Source organism: Bubalus kerabau, chromosome 12 (assembly GCF_029407905.1).
Source record: "Bubalus kerabau isolate K-KA32 ecotype Philippines breed swamp buffalo chromosome 12, PCC_UOA_SB_1v2, whole genome shotgun sequence".
Lineage (NCBI taxonomy): Eukaryota > Metazoa > Chordata > Mammalia > Artiodactyla > Bovidae > Bubalus > Bubalus kerabau.
Window position 1 is genome coordinate 74,303,472 of NC_073635.1, and position 23,125 is coordinate 74,326,596.

The 23,125-nt window shown below is 41.0% G+C and overlaps 1 protein-coding gene across 1 annotated transcript in view; it reads left to right on the plus strand.

The window, feature by feature from the left end:
- LOC129624247 (ATP-binding cassette sub-family C member 4-like) overlaps positions 1–23,125 on the plus strand; it is a 177,193-nt gene that overhangs the window by 27,333 nt on the left and 126,735 nt on the right. The window contains 6 exon segments of the mRNA XM_055541908.1: positions 1,046–1,135; positions 2,190–2,353; positions 3,487–3,612; positions 5,541–5,790; positions 11,516–11,617; positions 22,573–22,662. Coding sequence (XP_055397883.1) covers positions 1,046–1,135; positions 2,190–2,353; positions 3,487–3,612; positions 5,541–5,790; positions 11,516–11,617; positions 22,573–22,662 — 822 coding nt within the window.

A 23,125-nucleotide genomic window follows, 5' to 3' on the forward strand; every position in this document is an offset into this window, starting at 1 on the left:
GTCCTGTAGCACAATATCTGCAAGGTTCATCCAATGTTATAGCAGGTGTCAGAATTTAATTCCTTTTTAAGACAGAATAATATTACATTATAGGTCTATACAACATTCTGTGTATTCTCTCATCTGTCAATGGACAGTTGTTTCCACCTTTTAGCTATTGTAAACATAGATGCTCTGAATATAAGTTAAATTGTCTGTTCAAGTTTGCGTTTTTAGCTTTTCTTGAGTATATCATTAGTACTATAATTTCTGTATTGTATGATAATTTCATGTTTAATTTTTTAGGAACTTCCATATTCTCTTCCATTGTGGTTGTATCATTTTACATTCTCACTTGATCACTGGTTTTCTTTAACTTGAGGAGTAAACAGAGCATTTTTATAAAGTGTGACATTGTGTTTGGATCAGTGGCTCCAGTTGGTGGTCTGTTGAAACAGCTCCTGGTGTGTTTTCAGTTTCCTCAGATCTCTAGGGCATTTTTCTTACTAAATAAAGGGATTGTGTAACACAGGTTGTGGTTTTTGTAAGTCAGCAGACTGGTGTTAAGAACACAGTTTCCTCACAGGAACAGTGTTTTGAATATTATACTTGCTCATTTCAGAACGAACAATCTAAGCCTGAAGTGTTTAAATATTGTCACCCACAGAATTAATGATTGAGTCCAGATTTATAGTCCAAGTTTCCAAATTTCCTTCCTTAAATTAGCCTTTCTTCTCTCATCTAATTTGGCTCCAAATTACTTAGTTGTCTCTTAAGTGTAAACCTACACCCTTTACCCTTCAGACAGGTCCAAGTTCACTGAAATAGGATGGGGATTTTGCTTCTACCTCCTGCTCCTCCCTTTGCCGTCCTTGCTGGAGGGGCTGCTGCCACACTCAGGAGTTAGAGGCTGAACAAGGGTCCCTAGAGCCCTGCTGTCAGGGGTCATCCTGCTTCTGCTGACACCACTCAAGACCCTAGGAACACATGCTCCATTGTGTTATGTTCTAAGATGACTTGGTATCACCTTGGGAATCCAGTTCTCTGTCTCTCTCTCTCATTTCAGGCACTTCGCCTGAGTAGCTCGGCCATGGGGAAGACCACCACAGGCCAGATAGTCAACCTGCTGTCCAACGATGTGAACAGGTTTGACCAGGTGAGCTGCCCCTGAGGGATCCTCTTCCATTTCCCATCTTTCTCATTGGGTTCAGCTTATTGGGATGCAAGGTGCCAGGGTTTGGTGTCAGCCAGGATTCCATTGAGGATGCAAGACAAAGGTTGTATTTATCCAACTTTCATTTCTCTGTGTGCAACTTTGATGTAATTATATGTATTGTTCTGTAAATGAGAGTTTTGTTTTTCTAATAATAAATAAGCAGCAGTGTTCTTGCCCAGGTTTGGTAGTTTCCCTAGGGGTTCTCCTGGAGCCTCCCTTCTTGGCACGTGGTGTGGGTATTGCTGAACTGTCTTCCTCCTCTTCTCGATGATGAAGGCCTGGTGGGAGGGATTGTTCTTTCCCCTGCACCCTGTTCAGTGCCTGCTGCATAGGGAACCTGCAAAGAATAATGCCAAGTGTGTGGTCCCCAGCAAGACACAACCTCTTCTCTACTGTCCCCTCCACAGTCTTTTTTCCACTGACCTTATGCATAGATCACATAACCCAGGGCCTTGTAGCTGTTGGTCAGATCTGTGTTGCACTAGATACTTCTGTTTCAAGTATTCATTCATCAAACATGAAGTAAGGCCTCTGCTCACTTTCAGGGATGAGCCAAGCTTAGTTTTTGCCCTATAGAAGCCACAGCCTATCAGGGAGCTAAATACACAAGTAATTATTGGAGAAAGTGGTAGGTACCATAATATAGGTTTTCCTGGGATGCCATGGTTCACCAGAGGAGATGGGGTCTAAATTCTAGGACAGAGAGCATTTGGGGAAGCCCTGAGCTCATCTGTGTTGTGGACAAAATCAACATCTTCCTTCAGTGCTGCTGGTCTGATTCTCCCAGGACATCCCTGAAGCCAGCCCTGTGCTGCCCCTGAAAGGCATCATCTGGGGTGGACACTTGAATTTCTGCTTCAGCATGTTTAAAACCCAGTGAGGTCATTGCTGTTTAGGTTTCTGTCTGTTCCTTCAGAGAAGATTGTTTCTACACTGTGTCCTCACTCATTTTATTGTATGCAGTCCTAAGAAGGCTTTGTCTCTCTCTTTTAAGGTAACGATGTTCTTGCACTATCTGTGGGTGGGGCCACTGCAGGCTATTGCAGTGACTGCCCTGCTCTGGATGGAAATAGGAATGTCGTGTCTTGCTGGGATGGCAGTTCTCATTATTCTTCTGCTTTTGCAAAGCTGCTGTGGGATGTCATTTTCATCACTCCGGTAAGAGAAACACTTCTTTTAAAAATTGACACTATGTAATTGGTAACATCCACAGTCAGCTTGATGCTTTTGTTGAAAACAAGACAAATGCCTTTTCTGGTCTCTTCTTTGTGTAGGTTGTAGACCCTTCAGGCTTAGCCATTGAAGGCTCCAGCCTTAAACTGAAGGCTGATCCTGAAGCAGGAACAGTGAAGGCATTCACTGGGTCCTCTTGGAACCATATCTAAATAAGTAGAGTGTTCTTCAGCAGAATTTACCCATGTCTAAGTTATTTAAATCTTTTTAAATAGTAATAATCTTGTAGGCCCTTTTCTCACCTCATATATTTTTGTTATGCTTCTGTTGGAACCTTTTCAGGTATTCTGTTCATGTTTCCAATAAGTTATAAGCACCCCAAGGGCCAGGCTGATCTTCATTGTGTCTTTATGAAGCCCCACATTCACAGCAGTACATGTGACAGAAAAGTGGCTGGTGGTGAAGAGCCTTCTGCTGCTGAGTTAGACCTGAAGCAGTGCCAGAGGGTTGGAAGTGGGTGGTTGTCAGGTGATGGAGATGTGCTATTTGAAACTCATTGAGTCTTGTGTGTGTTGTCTGTGTTTCGTTCCATGCTTGGTGTCTTTCTCTATTTGGAATTCCCTTTCCTGCCATTGATATGGAGAGAGGTTCCCTATCCTCCGAGGCCCTGTTCCAGTGCTACCAGGTCCCTGAAGCTCTTCTTGTTCTCCTTTCCTGCTGGAATTAACAGCCCCATCTTTTCTGCTCCCCAGAACTTTACTCCTATTTTATTACAGCACAGCCACTGTCTTCCTCGTAGATTTGGGTGCCTTTCTGCCTTCCCTACCTGACTGTGACCTCTTTGAGCAGGTGATTTGTATCTGACTCATTTCAGGTTTTCCTTAGCCGATGCTGCACATTCTCCAAGCTACTTCTTGAAAGGGGCTGAGTGTTTGACTTCCTAACTGAAACCCTTTTCTCCATTTGTACTTTGAGTAAGACCTGGCTGTGTTCTAAGTGCAAAAAGGCTGTAAAGAATCTTTTGATTCCTAGCCCCGCCCCCATGCCCACTCCTGCTGCTGCTGCTAAGGAAAGTTGGGCTGTGGTCACTAAGGCTCGTCTCACATCTGTCCCCTCAGGAGTAAGACTGCAGCTCTCACAGACGACAGGATCAGGACCATGAGTGAAGTCATAACTGGCATCAGAACAGTAAAAATGAATGTTTGGGAACAGTCATTTATAGACCTTATTACCAGATTGAGAAGGTAAGTGTGTGATTGATATATATATATATATATATATATATATATATATATATATATACACTACTGCTAAGTCACTTCATATCACTCCATATTTTCATGGTTTATTTCCTAGTCTACTAAATGCTTTCGATGTCTTACCAAATACATTTTTAAGTTCACCTTCACATTAAGGTGAGCTTAAATACTTACCATTCACTGCATCCCCCACATGTTGCAGGAGGGTTCCGTAGAATAGTGGAGACATCATTTAACCTTCTCTTCCATTTACCATCTTCTCAAAGGAAAAAATATATATGCTTCTTACTTGTATAGAAATGAAATTCTAAGTAGTTCTTAATACCTCAAATCCTAATGAGCAATGCTTTTAAGATATTTAGCATTTGAGACAATGACATTCAAACTAAAATTGTAATTTATGTTGATGGAGTACAAACAGGGAGATTATAGAGACTGGGTGTACTTGTATCGAGCCGAACTATGTGAATCACTGTTCTTTGTCATTGTCACACGTAGTTGTTTATTCGTGTCCAACTCTTTGTGACCCCATGTACTGTAGCCCACCAGGCTCCTCTGTCCATGAAATTTCCCAGGCAGGAATACTTGAATGAGTTGCCATTTCCTCCTCCAGGGGATCTGCTCGACACAGGGATTGAACTCATGTCTCCTGCTTTGCAGGCGGATTCTTTACCACCAGGAAAGCTCATGAATCACTATTATTAATTTCAAATGGAGCTATGAAAATACTGTTCCTTTTGTTTTGCTTCATGTTTGTAGGATGTTTCTCCATCTTTTTTTTTTTTTTGTAGTTTTTATTTATTTATTTTTATTTATTTTTTTAAATTTTATTTTATTTTTAAACTTTACAAAATTGTATTAGTTTTGCCAAATATCAAAATGAATCCGCCACAGGTATACATGTGTTCCCCATCCTGAACCCTCCTCCCTCCTCCCTCCCCATACCATCCCTCTGGGTCGTCCCAGTGCACCAGCCCCAAGCATCCAGTATCGTGCATCGAACCTGGACTGGCAACTCGTTTCATACATGATATTTTACATGTTTCAATGCCATTCTCCCAAATCTTCCCACCCTCTCCCTCTCACACAGAGTCCATAAGACTGTTCTATACATCAGTGTCTCTTTTGCTGTCTCATACACAGGGTTATTGTTACCATCTTTCTAAATTCCATATATATGCGTTAGTATACTGTATTGGTGTTTTTCTTTCTGGCTTACTTCACTCTGTATAATAGGCTCCAGTTTCATCCACCTCATTAGAACTGATTCAAATGTATTCTGATGAGCATTTCTCTGACTCTACCTTGTCACCTCTAACTTTGCACCTTTGTGGGGGCCCCTCCCTCTGCTGGGAATACACTTCCTTCTTCCTTCTACTCTGGCCTCCACCAAGCCTGATTGACTCCAGTTCATCTTCTCAGGGTCCACGTGTGAGTATGACTTGCCCTGACTCCACTGCTCAGAGTTGCACACCTCTGCTCTGGGCTCCCTTGGGGGCTGTGCTGACTGTCTCTGTCCATTGTCTCCCAAGTTTTTTGGTTGCTAATTCTCTTCTCCAACACGTTCATGAGCCCCTGGAGGGGACAGGCTGTGTCTTTCTGTGAGGAGCCTGGCCCAGGACTTGTGATTATGAATGTTTGTTGAATGAATGTTCAAACCCAGTCTGACTGATGCAGAATGTTTGAAAGTGTGACATTAAGCCTCCTTTCACTTGAAAGATTGAAGTGGTGATGCAGTGTATGATACAGATGTTGGGGAACCCCGAGTGTGCACAGTGTAGTATCTCCATGAGGTGAGGGATGGTTTATCTATGTGTCCACTCCCTAGAAAGGGGCCACTCACACATGGCACTGAATCCATGTCTTGTATGTTGATGCTTCTTATAAAACCTATATCCTACTCTCTTTTACAGGAAGGAAATTTCCAAGATTCTGAGAAGTTCCTACCTTAGGGGCATGAATTTGACATCATTTTTTGCTGTGAGCAAAATCATGATTTTCGTTACCTTCATCGCCAATGAGCTCCTTGACAACCTGATCGCAGCCAGCCAAGTGTTTGTGGTGGTGACGCTGTTCGAGGCTCTGCGGTTCTCGAGCACCCTCTACTTCCCCATGGCCATTGAGAAGGTGTCAGAGGCTGTCGTCAGCATCCGAAGAATCAAGGTTTAGTGAAAAATAACTTTTTAAAGTTATAGGTGGATTTTACTTAAAATGCCTCCTTTTATGTAGTGTCACTGTGTGCCAGTTAGGTGAGATTTAACTCTTTCATACATTTTGGAAAGCTGGCAGTCTTTCCAAAATGTATGTATTTCCCTCTTTTCTTAGGTAAAGTGTGTTAAAAGTATCATAAGACCCATGCTCCTTTATGGACAGTAGCATAAATAAAGCCTCACAGGCTCTTGACATTCAGTGATGGCTGCTGCTGCTGCTGCTAAGTCGCTTCAGTGGTGTCCGACTCTGTGCAAGCCCATAGACGGCAGCCCACCAGGCTCCTCCATCTCTGGGATGACTGCTGGACAATTAAAATATCTGAAAGCAGGAGACACAAACAGATTGCATCTCCTGTGCCACCTGGAATGACTAGGCAGCAACTGTGCACAGTACCAGGGTGAACAGGATTCCTCTCTGGGCTAGGAGGGGAGGAACTTGCTGAGAAGTCCTATTCCCAGGGCAGGAAGAGTGGCCTCAGCTTCACTTAGTTCTCTGTGTTTAAAACTAGATTCTTTGCTCCATAGATGTTTTCCTCCTGATGTCTGATCTCTGCATTTTTGTTCCTGTCCTTATTTTGCTTAGTGTCTAAGCCTGTCTCTAGCTGCCCCCTTCCTTTCAAACCTGTGATTCCCACCATACCTCCTGTCTCCTTTATAAACTCTCTGTGCTGCTGCTGCTAAGTCACTTCAGTCATGTCCAACTCTTAGTGACCCCATGGATAGCAGCCCACCAGGCTCCCCCGTCCCTGGGATTCTCCAGGCAAGAACACTGGAGTGGGTTGCCATTTCCTTCTCCAATGAAAGTGAAAGTGAAGTCGTGTCCGACTCTTAGCGACCCCATGGACTGCAGCCCACCAGGTTCCTCCGTCCATGGGATTTTCTAGGCAAGAGTACTAGAGTGGGGTGCCATTGCCTTCTCCAAAAACTGTTTCTAGTCAGGGGGTAAATAATTTTTATCATGAAGACTAGGGCCTTGCACACAGTAGGTGCTCAAGTATTTCTGTTTAAAATGAAGATTAAATGGGCTCTGTGAAAATGAATGATTTATTATGACCTCAAAGGCCCAAGAAGGCTCTGTTTTTATCGAAGAGAGGAAGGGGGACCCATGGTCTTGGCACTGAATGACTCCAATAGGATTGCAAAAGATCTCAACTTCAAAGCACTAAAAGTCTTCAGTGACTTTTGTATGCAGTCAAATGTGCCTCTGAGGTTATATTGTTCACAAAGCAGCTTTAGGTTTTCCATTACCAGCCACTGGGAAGTCAGTCTTTGTGGCTGCAGTTCTGATGTTTATACTTTCCTGCATAACCTGTTCTGGGTCTGCACTTCCTGGCTAATGGCCATTTAATTTCAGCTCTTTCATCAGACTGAGTCCTGGAAAAAAATCCAGCCAGCACTTCTGATGCTTTTAGGAGCTGATCATGTATAGAATGGGGTCTCATTTTAACCCTTGAAAGACTGACACCTGTTCCCCTCAGGACTATTATTTGTGGACAAGTGCTCAATAAATTGAATTCACTTAGGGCATAATTTTCCTTTTCTTTCTTTTTTGTTTGAAAGTGAGGGATTTCTATTCTAATATACACACACTCAATATTGGTTACATGTTCAAGTTGAAACTGTATTTGATTCTGTCTAGACTGAATATCAGAGAAGGCGATGGCACCCCACTCCAGTACTCTTGCCTGGAAAATCCCATGGACGGAGGAGCCTGGTAGGCTGCAGTCCATGTGGTCACGAAGAGTCGGACACGACTGAGCGACTTCACTTTCACTTTTCACTTTCATGCATTGGAGAAGGAAATGGCAACCCACTCCAGTGTTCTTGCCTAGAGAATCCCAGGGACGGGGGAGCCTGGTGGGCTGCCGTCTATGGGATCGCACAGAGTCGGACCACAACTGAAGCGACTTAGCAGCAGCAGCAGACTGAATATATAACATATACATTACTCTCCAGGGCCCTTGGTCTTTTTAATCAATAGAAATTGATAATAGGCCAGACGATAAACTCAGACAAGGCTTTTTGAGGCTTGTGCTACAGCACAAAATATGAAAACAAGAAACTGATGCCCTGTTGATTCTTTGAGATGGGCGGGCTGGTTCCTTAAGTGGGGTTAGGGTAGGGGAGACTTGGTCATTTGAGCCACAGGGGTTACTTATGTGGTCTGCCTACCGTCTTGTAGGTGCCGTGTGTCAAGATCATACACAGTTCCCTGCTTTGCTCCCAGCAGCTCAGAAATGGCAGTTGGCTTGTGGTGTTTTTATGTCTTACTGTTTGAAATTGCCTTTGCATGTGTGCAGTTATATTTAGTCTCTTATGGTTTCTTTGTAGTTTGTTGCTCAAAGAAATGTTTGTTCAGGTGCAAACGCTCCCATAAAGGGTCCCGGGTCCCAGCCTGTCCCATCACCTTTTGCTTGTTGCTCTGTCAGCTTAGACTGTGTAAGGCTGTAGCCATGCAGTCAGTGGTTGGATGGTTTGAACAGCCGTGCAGTCTGTTCCTTCTTTTAGCTGATGCCCTCAATGGGCTGACTGTGCAGGGCTCAGTCTTTGTTGGAGTTGGGACTGTTTAAGTGCACAAATGATGTAGTGTCTCCTCTGTATGTGATTTACTATCCTTCTGCGGATTCAGAAGTAGGAAGGGCAGTGCCAGCTGGGGATGTGCTGAGCTAATTTCAATATGGCTAGTATTTAAGAAGGGCTGGAAGGATGGGTTGAGTCAGAACTCAGGGTGTCCAGGCAGAGGCCACCTGTGGAGTGTGGACTTAGGTGCTTTGGGTCACTGGGGGGTGTTAAGCTTGTGGACACTCTCAGAGGGGCTTTAAGGAGATCAGGAGGGAGTTGTCTTGGGGTACAGTCAGTGATGTTGCAGAAGGAATCAGAAAAAGAAAAGCTGCATTATTGAGATGACTAATGGTGAATGAGATTCTAAACTATGTTGTTTCAAGGGGAAAAGAGAATTGGGAGAGAGATGAACTGTTTCAGAACAGATGAGAGCTGGTACCTGGCTGACAATGTGGGAGATGGTATGGAGTGAGAACTCAGGCTGTGGTGGTTGAAAGCCTGCCAATGTGTCCTCAGACCACCATCTGCCCATCCTGCCTCCTTCTGGACTCAGGCTCGGGGAGGGTAGGAGTCACCATGCCCGGTGCTAGGTTCTCAGTGAGCCTGGATGAGAGTAGGAGGGCATGAATGAATCACATCTCCCACCAGCTGGGCTTTGAGAGAAATGCAAGGATCACATCTTTCTTTTCCTGCAGAACGTTTTTCACATTCAGTTTTGACCAGTTCGATGTTGAAGCTGAAACTCCAATACTTTGGCCACCTGATGCAGAGTGCTGACTCATTTGAAAAGCCCCTAATGCTGGGAAAGATTGAGGGCAGGAGGAGAAGGGGATGACAGAGGATTAGATGGTTGGATGGCATCACTGACACAATGGACATGGGTTTGGGTGGACTCGGTGATGGACAGGGAGGCCTGGCATGCTTCGGTTCATGGGGTCGCAAAGAGTCGGACACGACTGAGCAAATGAACTGAACTGCCTTTGACCGGTTCTTCATTTTAAGTAGAAGGTTGCAATCACATTCATGACTCTGAGGCATTATAGATGGGGGTCAAGATGTTTAAGGTAGATTACTGTTTATGTGTTGTTTTCTTTCTCAAACATCCTCATGTTTGTTTCAGTTTTTCCCCATATGAGTTAGAATTTGGTTTGCCTGTGGGTCCCAGTGTTACCCATGGTAAAGCTGCTTACAGGGGTCATTTGTTTTTCTCTCATTCAAGAATCCTTGTGAGGCTCTGTATGGGTTTCCTGGGGTTGTTGATATGAAGTACCACAAACCACGTGGCGTAAAACCACAGGAATGTGTTGTTTCACAGTCCTGAAGGACAGAAGTCTAAAATCAAGGTGTCAGCAGGGTCAGGATCCCTCTGAATCCAATAAGGGAGCATCCTTTATTGCCTCTGTTAGCTTTGAGTGGTTGCAGGCCAAACTTGGCATTCCTTGGCTTGTAACTGCGGTCACTCCAGCCTTTCTTTCCATCAGGTAAGCTGTTTTCTGTGTGTAAATCTGTCTCTGCATTTCTCATGAGACTCCAGTCTTACTGGATTCAGGGCCCACCCTACTGCACTGTGATATCACTTTAATTGATTACATTTACAGCAACCATTAAAAAGCAGAGACATTACTTTACCAGCAAAGGTCCGTCTAGTCAAAGCTATGGTTTTTCCAATAGTCATGTATGAATGTGACAGTTGGACTATGAAGAAAGCTGAGCGCTAAAGAATTGATGCTTTTGAACTGTGGTGTTGGAGAAGACTCTTGAGAGCCCCTTGGACTGCAAGGAGATCCAACCAGTCCATCTCTGTGGTGTTAGAGACCCAGACTCTTTCTCTCTTGTTACCCCATCACATGTGACCTTGACCCAGCTGGCAGCCCCCAAGTCCCAGGCCTTGGGGTGGAGGAAGGTCCTGGTTGCTGTCACTCTCCACTGACCTGGATTTAGTCACATGGCTGCTCCTATCTGCTCGTGAATCTAGAAGCAGAGGGCCTCCTTCCAGGCTGCCATGTGCAGCTAAAATCCAGGATCTGTTACCTCAGAAGAATGAGAGCAGATTTCGAGGTCAGCCAGCCGTCTCTGCCCCATGTTCACAGTTCCGGGACTTTGGGGAGTGGAAGTGGTCTAAGTTGTGTGTTCAGTATCTCTACCTCTCTAGCTTTTCTCATTGAATTATGTCTAGCATTTGCAAGGCAAGAGGGAGTTTTCTTGTATGTGTTTGTCAGCTTTGTAGCAGTTTATAAGACCTTGTCTTATTCAGCTACTTTGCATTGATTGACTGCCAAGTGGTGTAGAAGATAACAAGTGGTAGGTGCAGCCATTCCTGCTGTGGAGGAGAGGGGGCACCAAGTAAGGAGAAGAGACAGCAGTTGTGAAAAAATGCTTGTGAAATATTTTTTAAGGCATAGAAACTTAAGAGCGTTTTCTTTTTAGAATGATGACAAGCAGTGATATAGATTTGACACACACGAGCAGAAAAGCGTTGAGTACAGGGTTTGCACTCAGAGTCTGTCATTGGTCTTGTGTTCCCAGCCTGTCCTGTGCCACCTGATTCCTGACGGCCTGGGAAGGGCCTTCCTGTCTGTGTTCCTAGCAGTGTCGCATGGTGCTTGGCACATGGTGGGATTCAGTTAATATTTATGAAATAATTTCCTACCAGCTCACCTGTTTATTGTTGCTAACACAAGTAAAGCAATAAAAATGTCCAGCTTCTAAATGTATTGGAGTTTAAATCCATATTTTATTCTTAGAGAAGAACCAGTGCACTTGTTAAGAAAGTACAAAGATAGCCTCATGGCTAGGAACCATTTGTTTTATACATGAACCCACACATGCACATGCAGACATGCTATATATATGTATGTATATGCAATATTATATATATGCTATAATATATTATGTATTTAGATGTACATATACTATAATAATAATATGCTACACACTATATACTATTTAATATTTCTTCTATGAACCAAGACCTAATAAAATACAGTTGTAAAATGATAGGTAGGTATAAATGATAAGTATCAAACTTTTTATTGCAAATTCCAGGGAAGCAATTGTTTTGTTTGTGCTTTGTTTTTGCAGTAAAAAAAAATCTGTGTTTTGCCTTTTTTCTGTAGAACTTTCTGTTACTTGATGAGGTATCACAGTGCTACCCTCAGCTGCCATTGGACGGTAAAACAATCGTGGATGTGCAAGCTTTTACAGCTTCTTGGGAAAAGGTGAGAAACTTTGCTTTACAAAATTGTGCCTGCTAAAAGACAACTGTGACATAGATTTATTAGAAAATTTTGAGATTTTACACATACTGTAAAATGTGACTTTCTCATTTACTGAGAATATGTTATAAAAATTCTCAGAATAGGAATAAGGTTTGCAGTCAATGGAGATTAAGTGTAAAATCAGCCTGAGGCATTTGACATGTTGCTCTTTTTTTCATTTTCAAGAGAGCTTTCAGTGTATTAGCACACGTTGAACTTAAAGTATGTAAATTATTTTTAATTTTCATTTTTTATTGTTTTATTATAGACTATATAAATATAATTATAAAAATAAGTATAAAATAATTATAAAATTGTTGTAAATTTTATATTAAATTATAAAATTATAAAAATAATTACAAAAATATAATTTCCTGTGCTATACAATAGGATCACCTTAAACAAAAGGTATAGAGCACAAATACATCTTTTCTTGAAAACCCAGATCTAATATTTTGGGCTGAATTGTGAAGTGTCAGTTGCTTCAGTTGTGTCTGAGTCTTTGTGATCCCATGAATTGTAGCTCAACAGGCCCCTCTGTCCATGGGAATGGATACCCACCCCAGTATTTCTGTTGTTTTTGTTCAGTTGCTCAGTCGTGTCCATCTCTTTGCGACTCTATAGACTGCAGCACACCAGACTTCCCTGTCCTTCCACCATTTCCTGAACTTTGTCAAACTCATGTCCATCCAGTCAGTGATGCCATCCAACCGTCTCATCCTCTGTCATCCTCTTCTCCTGCCTTCAATCTTTCCCAGCATCAGGGTCTTTTCCAATGAGTTCGCTCTTCGCATCAGATGGCTAAAGTATTGGAGCTTCAGCTTCAGCATCAGTCCTTCCAATGACTATGCAAGATTGATTTCTTTTAGGATTTATTTGTTTGATCTCCTTGCTGTCCAAGGGACTCTCAAGACTCTTCTCCAACACCACAGTTCAAAAGCATCAATTCTTTAGCATTCAGTCTTCTTTATGGTCCAACTCTCACATCCATATATGACTACTGGAAAAACCATAGCTTTGACTATGTGGACCTTTATAGGCAAAGTAATATCTCTGCTTTTTAATACACAGTATAGTTTTGTCATAGCTATTCTTCCAAGGAGTAAGCATCTTTAAATTTCATGGCTGCAATCGCTGTCTGAAGTGATTTTGGAGCACAAGAAAATAAAATCTGCCACTGTTTCCACTTTCTCCCTTTCTATTTGCCATGAAGTGATGGGACCAGATGCCATGATTTTAGATTTTCGAAAGTTGAGTTTTAAGCCACCTTTTTCACTCTCCTCTTTCAGCCTTCATTAAGAGGCTCTTTAGTTCCTCTTCATTTTCTGCCATTAAAGTGGTATCATCTGCATGTTTGAGATTGTTGATATTCTGTCAGAATTCTAGATTCCATTTTGTGATTTATCTAGCTGGGTATTTTGCATCATGTAGTCTGCATAAAAGTTAAGTAAGCAGGGTGACCGCATACAGCTTTGACATACTCCTTCCCTGATTTTGAACCAGTCCACTGTTACATGTCCAGTTCTAGCTATTGCTTCTTGACCTACAAACAGGTTTCTTAGGTATCAGGTAACGTGGTCTGGTCTTCCCATCTCTTTAAGTTAAATTTTCTACAGTTTGTTGTGATCCACACAGTCAAAGGCTTTAGTCAATGAAGCAAAAGTAGATGTTTTTCTGGAATTACCTTGCTTTTTCTGTGATCCAACAGGTGCCAGCAATTTGACCTCTGGTTCCTCTGCCTTTTCTAATTTTAGCTTGTACATCTGGAATTTCTCAGTTCATGTACTGATGAAGCCTAGTTTGAAGAATTTTGAGCATTACTTTGCTAGCATGTGAAATGAGCCCAGTTGTGCAGTAGATGAAACATTCCTCTGTCCATATGGGAATCTAGTAAAAAGAAGGAACCTTTTTAAATTTTATTTTTAAACTTTACATAACTGTATTAGTTTTGCCAAATATCAAAATGCATCCGCCACAGGTATACATGTGTTCCCCATCCTGAACCCTCCTCCCTCCTCCCTCCCCATTCCATCCCTCTGGGTCGTCCCAGTGCACCAGCCCCAAGCATCCAGTATCGTGCATCGAACCTGGACTGGCAACTCGTTTCATACATGATATTTTACATGTTTCAATGCCATTCTCCCAAATCTTCCCACCCTCTCCCTCTCACACAGAGTCCATAAGACTGTTCTATACATCAGTGTCTCTTTTGCTGTCTCATACACAGGGTTATTGTTACCATCTTTCTAAATTCCATATATATGCGTTAGTATACTGTATTGGTGTTTTTCTTTCTGGCTTACTTCACTCTGTATAATAGGCTCCAGTTTCATCCACCTCATTAGAACTGATTCAATAGTATTCTTTTTAATGACTGAAAAATACTCCATTGTGTATATGTACCACAGCTTTCTTATCCATTCATCTGCTGATGGACATCTAGGTTGCTTCCATGTCCTGGCTATTATAAACAGTGCTGCGATGAACATTGGGGTACACGTGTCTCTTTCCCTTCTGGTTTCCTCAGTGTGTATGCCCAGCAGTGGGATTGCTGGATCATAAGGCAGGTCTATTTCCAGTTGTTTAAGGAATCTCCACACTGTTCTCCATAGTGGCTGTACTAGTTTGCATTCCCACCAACAGTGTAAGAGGGTTCCCTTTTCTCCACACCCTCTCCAGCATTTATTACTTGTAGACTTTTGGATCGCAGCCATTCTGACTGGTGTGAAATGGTACCTCATAGTGATTTTGATTTGCATTTCTCTGATAATGAGTGATGTTGAGCATCTTTTCATGTGTTTGTTAGCCATCTGTATGTCTTCTTTGGAGAAATGTCTATTTAGTTCTTTGGCCCATTTTTTGATTGGGTCTTTTATTTTTCTGGAGTTGAGCTGTAGGAGTTGCTTGTATATTCTCGAGATTAGTTGTTTGTCAGTTGCTTCATTTGCTATTATCTTCTCCCATTCTGAAGGCTGTCTTTTCACCTTGCTAATAGTTTCCTTTGATGTGCATAAGCTTTTAAGGTTAATTAGGTCCCATTTGTTTATTTTTGCTTTTATTTCCAATATTCTGGGAGGTGGGTCATAGAGGATCCTGCTGTGATGTATGTCAGAGAGTGTTTTGTCTATGTTCTCCTCTAGGAGTTTTATAGTTTCTGGTCTTACGTTTAGATCTTTAATCCATTTTGAGTTTATTTTTGTGTATGGTGTTAGAAAGTGTTCTAGTTTCATTCTTTTACAGGTGGTTGACCAGATTTCCCAGCACCACTTGTTAAAGAGACTGTCTTTAATCCATTGTATACTCTTGCCTCCTTTGTCAAAGATAAGATGTCCATATGTGTGTGAATTTATCTCTGGGCTTTCTATTTTGTTCCATTGATCTATATTTCTGTCTTTGTGCCAGTACCATACTGTCTTGATAACTGTGGCTTTGTAGTAGAGCCTGAAGTCAGGTAGGTTGATTCCTCCAGTTCCATTCTTCTTTCTCAAGATTGCTTTGGCTATTCGAGGTTTTTTGTATTTCCATACAAATTGTGAAATTATTTGTTCTAGCTCTGTGAAGAATGCTGTTGGTAGCTTGATAGGGATTGCATTGAATCTATAGATTGCTTTCGGTAGTATACTCATTTTCACTATATTGATTCTTCCAATCCATGAACATGGTATATTTCTCCATCTGTTAGTGTCCTCTTTGATTTCTTTCACCAGTGTTTTATAGTTTTCTATATATAGGTCTTTAGTTTCTTTAGGTAGATATATTCCTAAGTATTTTTTTCTTTCCGTTGCAATGGTGAATGGAATTGTTTCCTTAATTTCTCTTTCCGTTTTCTCATTATTAGTGTATAGGAATGCAAGGGATTTCTGTGTGTTGATTTTATATCCTGCAACTTTACTATAGTCATTGATTAGTTCTAGTAATTTTCTGGTGGAGTCTTTAGGGTTTTCTATGTACAGGATCATGTCATCTGCAAACAGTGAGAGCTTTACTTCTTCTTTTCCAGTTTGGATTCCTTTTATTTCTTTTTCTGCTCTGATTGCTGTGGCCAAAACTTCCAAAACTATGTTCAATAGTAATGGTGAAAGTGGGCACCCTTGTCTTGTTCCTGACTTTAGAGGAAATGCTTTCACTTTTTCACCATTGAGGATAATGTTTGCTGTGGGTTTGTCATATATAGCTTTTATTATGTTGAGGTATGTTCCTTCTATTCCTGCTTTCTGGAGAGTTTTGATCATAAATGGATGTTGAATTTTGTCAAAGGCTTTCTCTGCATCTATTGAGATAATCATATGGTTTTTATTTTTCAATTTGTTAATGTGGTGTATTACATTGATTGATTTGCAGATATTGAAGAATCCTTGCATCCCTGGGATAAAGCCCACTTGGTCATGGTGTATGATCTTTTTAATGTGTTGTTGGATTCTGATTGTTAGAATTTTGTTAAGGATTTTTGCATCTATGTTCATCAGTGATATTGGCCTGTAGTTTTCTTTTTCTGTGGGATCTTTGTCAGGTTTTGGTATTAGGGTGATGGTGGCCTCATAGAATGAGTTTGGAAGTTTACCTTCCTCTGCAATTTTCTGGAAGAGGTTGAGCAGGATAGGTGTTAGCTCTTCTTTAAATTTTTGGTAGAATTCAGCTGTGAAGCCGTCTGGACCTGGGCTTTTGTTTGCTGGAAGATTTTTGATTACAGTTTCAATTTCCGTGCTTGTGATGGGTCTGTTAAGATTTTCTATTTCTTCCTGGTCAAGTTTTGGAAAGTTGTACTTTTCTAAGAATTTGTCCATTTCTTCCTCGTTGTCCATCTTATTGGCATATAATTGTTGATAGTAATCTCTTATGATCCTTTGTATTTCTGTGTTGTCTGTTGTGATCTCTCCATTTTCATTTCTAATTTTATTGATTTGATTTTTCTCCCTTTGTTTCTTGATGAGTCTGGCTGATGGTTTGTCAATTTTATTTATCCTTTCAAAGAACCAGCTTTTGGTTTTGTTGATTTTTGCTATGGTCTCTTTTGTATTTATTTCTGCTCTAAGTTTTAAGATTTCTTTCCTTCTACTAAACCTGGGGTTCTTCATTTCTTCCTTTTCTAGTTGCTTTAGGTGTAGAGTTAGGTTATTTATTTGACTTTTTTCTTGTTTCTTGAGGTGTGCCTCTATTGCTATGAACTTTCCCCTTAGGACTGCTTTTACCGTGTCCCACAGGTTTTGGGTTGTTGTGTTTTCATTTTCATTCGTTTCTATGCAAATTTTGATTTCTTTTTTGATTTCTTCTGTGATTTGTTGGTTATTCAGCAGCATGTTGTTCAGCCTCCATATGTTGAATTTTTTAATAGTTTTTCTCCTGTAATTGAAATCTAATCTTACTGCATTGTGGTCAGAAAAGATGCTTGGAATGATCTATTTTTTTGAATTTACCAAGGCTAGGTTTATGGCCCAGGATTTGATCTATCCTGGAGAAGGTTCCATGTGTGCTTGAGAAGAAGGTGAAATTCATTGTTTTGGGATGAAATGTCCTATAGATATCAATTAGGTCTAACTGGTCTATTGTATGGTTTAAAGTTTGTGTTTCCTTGTTAATTTTCTGTTTAGTTGATCTATCCATAGGTGTGAGTGGGGTATTAAAGTCTCCCACTATTATTGTGTTATTGTTAATTTCTCCTTTCATACTTGTTAGCATTTGTCTTACATACTGCGGTGCTCCCATGTTGGCTGCATATATATTTATAATTGTTATATCTTCTTCTTGGATTGATCCTTTGATCATTATGTAGTGACCATCTTTGTCTCTTTTCACAGTCTTTGTTTTAAAGTCTATTTTATTTGATATGAGTATTGCTACTCCTGCTTTCTTTTGGTCTCTATTTGCATGTAAAATCTTTTTCCAGCCCTTCACTTTCAGTCTGTATGTGTCCCCTGTTTTGAGGTGGGTCTCTTGTAGACAACATATGTAGGGGTCTTGTTTTTGTATCCATTCAGCCAGTCTTTGCCTTTTGGTTGGGGCATTCAACCCATTTACGTTTAAGGTAATTACTGATAAGTATGACTCCGTTGCCATTTCCTTTATTGTTTTGGGTTTGAATTTATACACCATTTTTGTGTTTCCTGTCTAGAGAATATCCTTTAGTATTTGTTGGATAGCTGGTTTGGTGGTGCAGAATTCTCTCAGCTTTTGCTTGTCTGAAAAGCTTTTGATTTCTCCTTCATACTTGAATGAGATCCTTGCTAGGTACAATAATCTGGGCTGTAGGTTATTTTCTTTCATCATTTTAAGTATGTCTTGCCATTCCCTCCTGGCTTGAAGAGTTTCTATTGAAAGATCAGCTGTTATCCTTATGGGTATTCCCTTGTGTGTTATTTGTTGTTTTTCCCTTTCTGCATTTAATATTTGTTCTTTGTGTTTGATCTTTGTTAATTTGATTAATATGTGTCTTGGGGTGTTTCGCCTTGGGTTTATCCTGTTTGGGACTCTCTGGGTTTCTTGGACTTGGGTGATTATTTCCTTCCCCATTTTAGGGAAGTTTTCAACTATTATCTCCTCAAGTATTTTCTCATGGTCTTTCTTTTAGTCTTCTTCTTCTGGGACCCCTATGATTCGAATGTTGTAGCGTTTAATATTGTCCTGGAGGTCTCTGAGATTGTCCTCATTTCTTTTAATTCGTTTTTCTTTTGTCCTCTCTGATTCATTTATTTCTACCATTCTATCTTCTAATTCACTAATCCTATCTTTTGCCTCTGTTATTCTACTATTTGTTGCCTCCAGAGTGTTTTTAATTTCACTTATTGCATTATTCATTATATATTGACTCTTTTTTATTTCTTCTAAGTCCTTGTTAAACCTTTCTTGCATCTTCTCAATCCTTGCCTCCAGGCTATTTATCTGTGATTCCATTTTAATTTCAAGATTTTGGATCAATTTCACTATCATTATTTGGAATTCTTTATCAGGTAGATTCCATATCTCTTCCTCTTTTGTTTGGCTTGGTGGGCATTTATCCTGTTCCTTTATCTGCTGGGTATTCCTGTATCTCTTCATCTTGTTTAAATTGCTGAGTTTGGGGTGTCCTTTCTGTATTCTGGCACTTTGTGGAGTTCTCTTTATTGTGGCGTTTCCTCGCTATGTGTGGGTTTGTACAGGTGGCTTGTCAAGGTTTCCTGGTTAGGGAAGCTTGTGTCGGTGTTCTGGTGGATGGAGCTGTATTTCTTCTCTCTGGAGTGTAATGAAATGTCCAGTAATGAGTTATGAGATGTCTATGGTTTTGGGGTGACTTTGGGCAGCCTGTATCTTGAAGCTCAGGGCTGTGTTCCTTTGTTGCTGGAGAATTTGTTTGGTATGTCTTTCCCTGGAACTTGTTGGCCCTTGTGTGGTGCTTGGTTTCAGTGTCGGTATGGAGGCGTTTGATGAGCTCCTGTCAATTAATGTTCCTTGGATTCAGGAGTTCCCTGGAGTCAGGGTTTGGACTTAAGCCTCCTACTTCCAGTTATCGGTCTTATTTTTACAGTAGTTTCAAAACTTCTCCTTCTATACAGCACCATTGATAAAACATCTACGTTAAAGATGAAAAGTTTCTTTACTGTGAGGGTCACTCAGAGAGGTTCACAGTGTTACATGGAGAAGAGAAGAGGGAGGAGGGAGTTAGAGGTGACCCAAATGAGATGAGGTGGAATCAATAGTGGAGAGAGTGGGCTAGCCAGTAGTCACTTCCTTATGTGCACTCCACAACTGGACCACTCAGAGATGTTCGCAGAGTTATACAGAGAAGAGAAGAAGGAGGCAGGAGACAGAGGTGGCCAGAAGGATAAAAGGGGGAAATGAAAAGGAGGGAGACAGATCCAGCCAGTAATCAGTTCCCTAAGTGTTCTCCACCGTCTGGAACACTCAGAGATGTTTGCAGAGTTATACAGAGAAGAGAAGAAGGAGGCAGGAGACAGAGGTGGCCAGAAGGATAAAAGGGGGAAATGAAAAGGAGGGAGACAGATCCAGCCAGTAATCAGTTCCCTAAGTGTTCTCCACCGTCTGGAGCACACAGAAATTCACAGAGTTGGGTAGAGTAGAGAGGGGTTAGGGAGGAGATACAGGTGACCTGGTAGAGAAAATGGAGAGTCCAAAGGGAGAGAGAGCACTCAAGCCAGTAATCTCATACCCTAGTGAAAAATGGGTCCTGAAGATTGGATTCTTAAAGGTACAAAATTGGTAACAAATACATAAAAGCAAAAATTAAAAACCTAGAGTAGAGTTTGGAATTTCAAAAATGTGATGTTAATGAAAAGAAGAAGGAAAAGAAAGAGAGAAAAAACAAATAAAAACAAACAAGGTCGCGAAAATTATAAAGAAACTACAAGTACAAAATTGATAACTAATACCAAAAAGCAAAAATTAAAAATCTAGAGTAGAGTTTGGAATTTCAAAAATACAACGTTAAAAAAAAAGAAGAAAAATAAAGAGAGAAAAGAAACAAACCAACAAAAACAATGTCGCAAAAATTATAAAGAAAATACAGGTACAAAATTGATATCAAATACCAAAAAGCATAAATTAAAAATCTTGAGTAGAGTTTGGAATTGCAAATATACAATGTTATATAAAAGAAGAAGAGAAAGAAACAGAGGGAAAAAAAAGTCACAGAAATTATAAAAAAAAAAAACTATAGGTACAACATTGATAACATATACCAAAAGGCTAAAATTAAAAATGTAGAGTAGAGTTTGGAATTTCAAAAAATACAATGTTAAAAAAGAAGAAGAAGAAGAAAAATAAAGAGAGAAAACAAACAAACCAACAAAAACAATGTCGCAAAAATTATAAAGAAAATACAGGTACAAAATTGATATCAAATACCAAAAAGCATAAATTAAAAATCTTGAGTAGAGTTTGGAATTGCAGATATACGATGTTATATAAAAGAAGAAGAGAAAGAAACAGAGGGAAAAAAAAGTCACAGAAATTATGAAAAAAACTATAGGTACAAAATTGATAACATATACCAAAAGGCTAAAATTAAAAATCTAGAGTAGAGTTTGGAATTTCAAAAATACAATGTTAAAGAAAAGAAGAAAAAGAAAGAAAAAAAAAAAAACAAAACACGGTCAAAAAGTTATAAAATATATATATGAAGTTTGCTGAAGAAGAAAAAAAAAGGGTCTTTTTTTTTTTTTTTGGAAAGTAATAGTTATAAAAGTGAAAATTAAAGGACAATAGAGGACTTAAAATTTAAAAAAAAAATTAAAAAAAAAAGAAAGAAAGATTGATCTTAAAAATAGTAAAACTATATCTAGGTCTTTCTCTGGTTTTGTTGTGAGTATTGTGGGTTCAGTTCATTTTTGGCTAGTTCCTTAGTCCGACTTACATTTCTCAAGATCTATAGGCCCCTTCCTATGTAATCCGTAGTAACCACAGGGTTTTAATCTATGGCCTGTAGCTTCCAAGGCGTTTCCCTCTGTTATAGCTTCTTCTGTTTGCTGGTCTCTTCAGTGTCTGGTTCCCGCCCTGGCACAAAGGGGACGGTGGAGGACACTATTTTTTTTATTTTATTTAGGCTCACTTGTTCAGCCGCGCTGTGGGGAGGAAGGGAGGGATGCTGCAAACAGATAACACTGGCGTGCGCTCGCAGTGCCTCAGCCACACTGGGTCTGCCCCCGCTCACGGCGCGTGTAGCCTCCCTGCCCACACTGCTCGGGCTCTAGGTTGTTCCGCCGGGAACAATCCGAGGCCGGCCCTGGGCTGAGCTCCCAGGTCCAAGCCGCTCAGGTTCAGGCACTCGGGTAGTCCTCAGAGGCGCAGACTCGGTTGGGCCTGCATTTTGTGCTCTTCCCAGATCCCAGATCCGAGCAGCTCAGGTGATGAGGTGTTTGGCGGGCACCAATGCTGCGACTTATCGCCTCCCCGCCACTCGGTTATCTGGGTGTAAAACCAGCGCACCTTCTCAGGCAGATGTTGACCGTCCAGACCCCCAAGAAGTTTTAGTTAGCAAAGAAGCCTGTTTACAGTTTTATAGATAGTGTCTCTCTGGGGCTGCGATTGCCCGCTTCCGGCTCTGGCTGCCTGTCACCGGAGGGGGAAGGTCTGCAGCCGGCTATCTCTGTTCAGTCCTTTGTTCTGTGCGCAGGCCTGGCGGTGTCTTAGGTTAGGGCTGGCTTTTTGCGTGGTAGATATCCCACAGTCTGGTTTGCTAGCCCAAATTATTTCGCTCAGATAGCGCTCAGGACATTTGGCCCGCTTCTTACTCTAAGGGACACAGCCCGCGCCGCACTTCCCTGCCCAGCCCCCGCTTGCTAATGCAGTGTGCAGGCGTCTGCGCTGCTTCTCCGCTGGGGGAGTTACCGTAGGGCTCACAATCTGCGATTTTTAATTGTTTATTTTTTTTTTCCTCCCTTTTATGTTGCCCTCTGTGCTTCCAAAGCTCGGCACAGATTCGGCAGTGAAAAGGTTTCCTGGTGTTTGGAAACTTCTCTCTTTTTAAGACTCCCTTCCTGGGACGGAACTCCGTCCCTCCCTCTTTTGTCTCTTTTTTTTGCTTTTTATATTTTTTCCTACCTCCTTTCGAAGAGTTGGGCTGCTTTTCTGGGTGCCTGATGTCCTCTGCCGGCATTCAGAAGTTGTTTTGTGGAATTTACTCGACGTTTAAATGCTCTTTTGATGAATTTGTGGGGGAGAAAGTGTTCTCCCCGTCCTACTCCTCCGCCATCTTGGCTCCTCCCAGAAGGAACCTTTTTAAAGTCAGCTAAAGCTGCCTCAAATTCCCAAAGAGATGAGATTAGATGAAGAATCTCCAGGACTCAGTGTCTTAAAATAGGAAAGAGAAAAATGTGGGTTATATTTTACATATCAATTATGTTTATTATTGCTATCTTTTCCACTTTGTAAAATAATTTGTGTTACTTTATTGAAATGGGTACATTTTCATGAACTTTAATTTGTAGGCGTCAGAGACTCCAACCCTACAAGGCCTTTGCTTTTCTGTCAGGCCCGGTGAACTGTTAGCTGTGGTCGGACCTGTGGGCGCAGGAAAGGTAAGTTGCAATGCCTTTTGTCAGCTTTAATGCAACACCACAGCCCTTGTTAAATCCTCAGAGTGGAACCCAGAGCTGAGTGTGACTCAGTTTGAATCAAGTGTGTCTAGAACAGTGTTCCTCTAGGTGTGTTCCACGGAACATTCATTTTACAAGAATGTTTCATGGCCAAATAAATCTGGATAAATGTACACTGTCTTTTTCTTCTTGCTTCACTTTGCCAAATTAGGAACTGCTTGTGGGGAATTTAGATATCTCAGTGAAGGAAATTATTTAAGTGACAACTGTTCAGGATAGACAGAGGCAATGGGGACTTCTTTTCATCTTAGTGGCCTTTCCAAGAAGTCTGGAGGTAGTAAAGGCTCTTCCCAGAAGCTTTGAGCATTTCCTCCTGTGACTTGACTTGATCTTGTCAGTGCACGTGTAGTGAATGTTCTCCACGTGCTGGAGCTAAAGGTAGAGA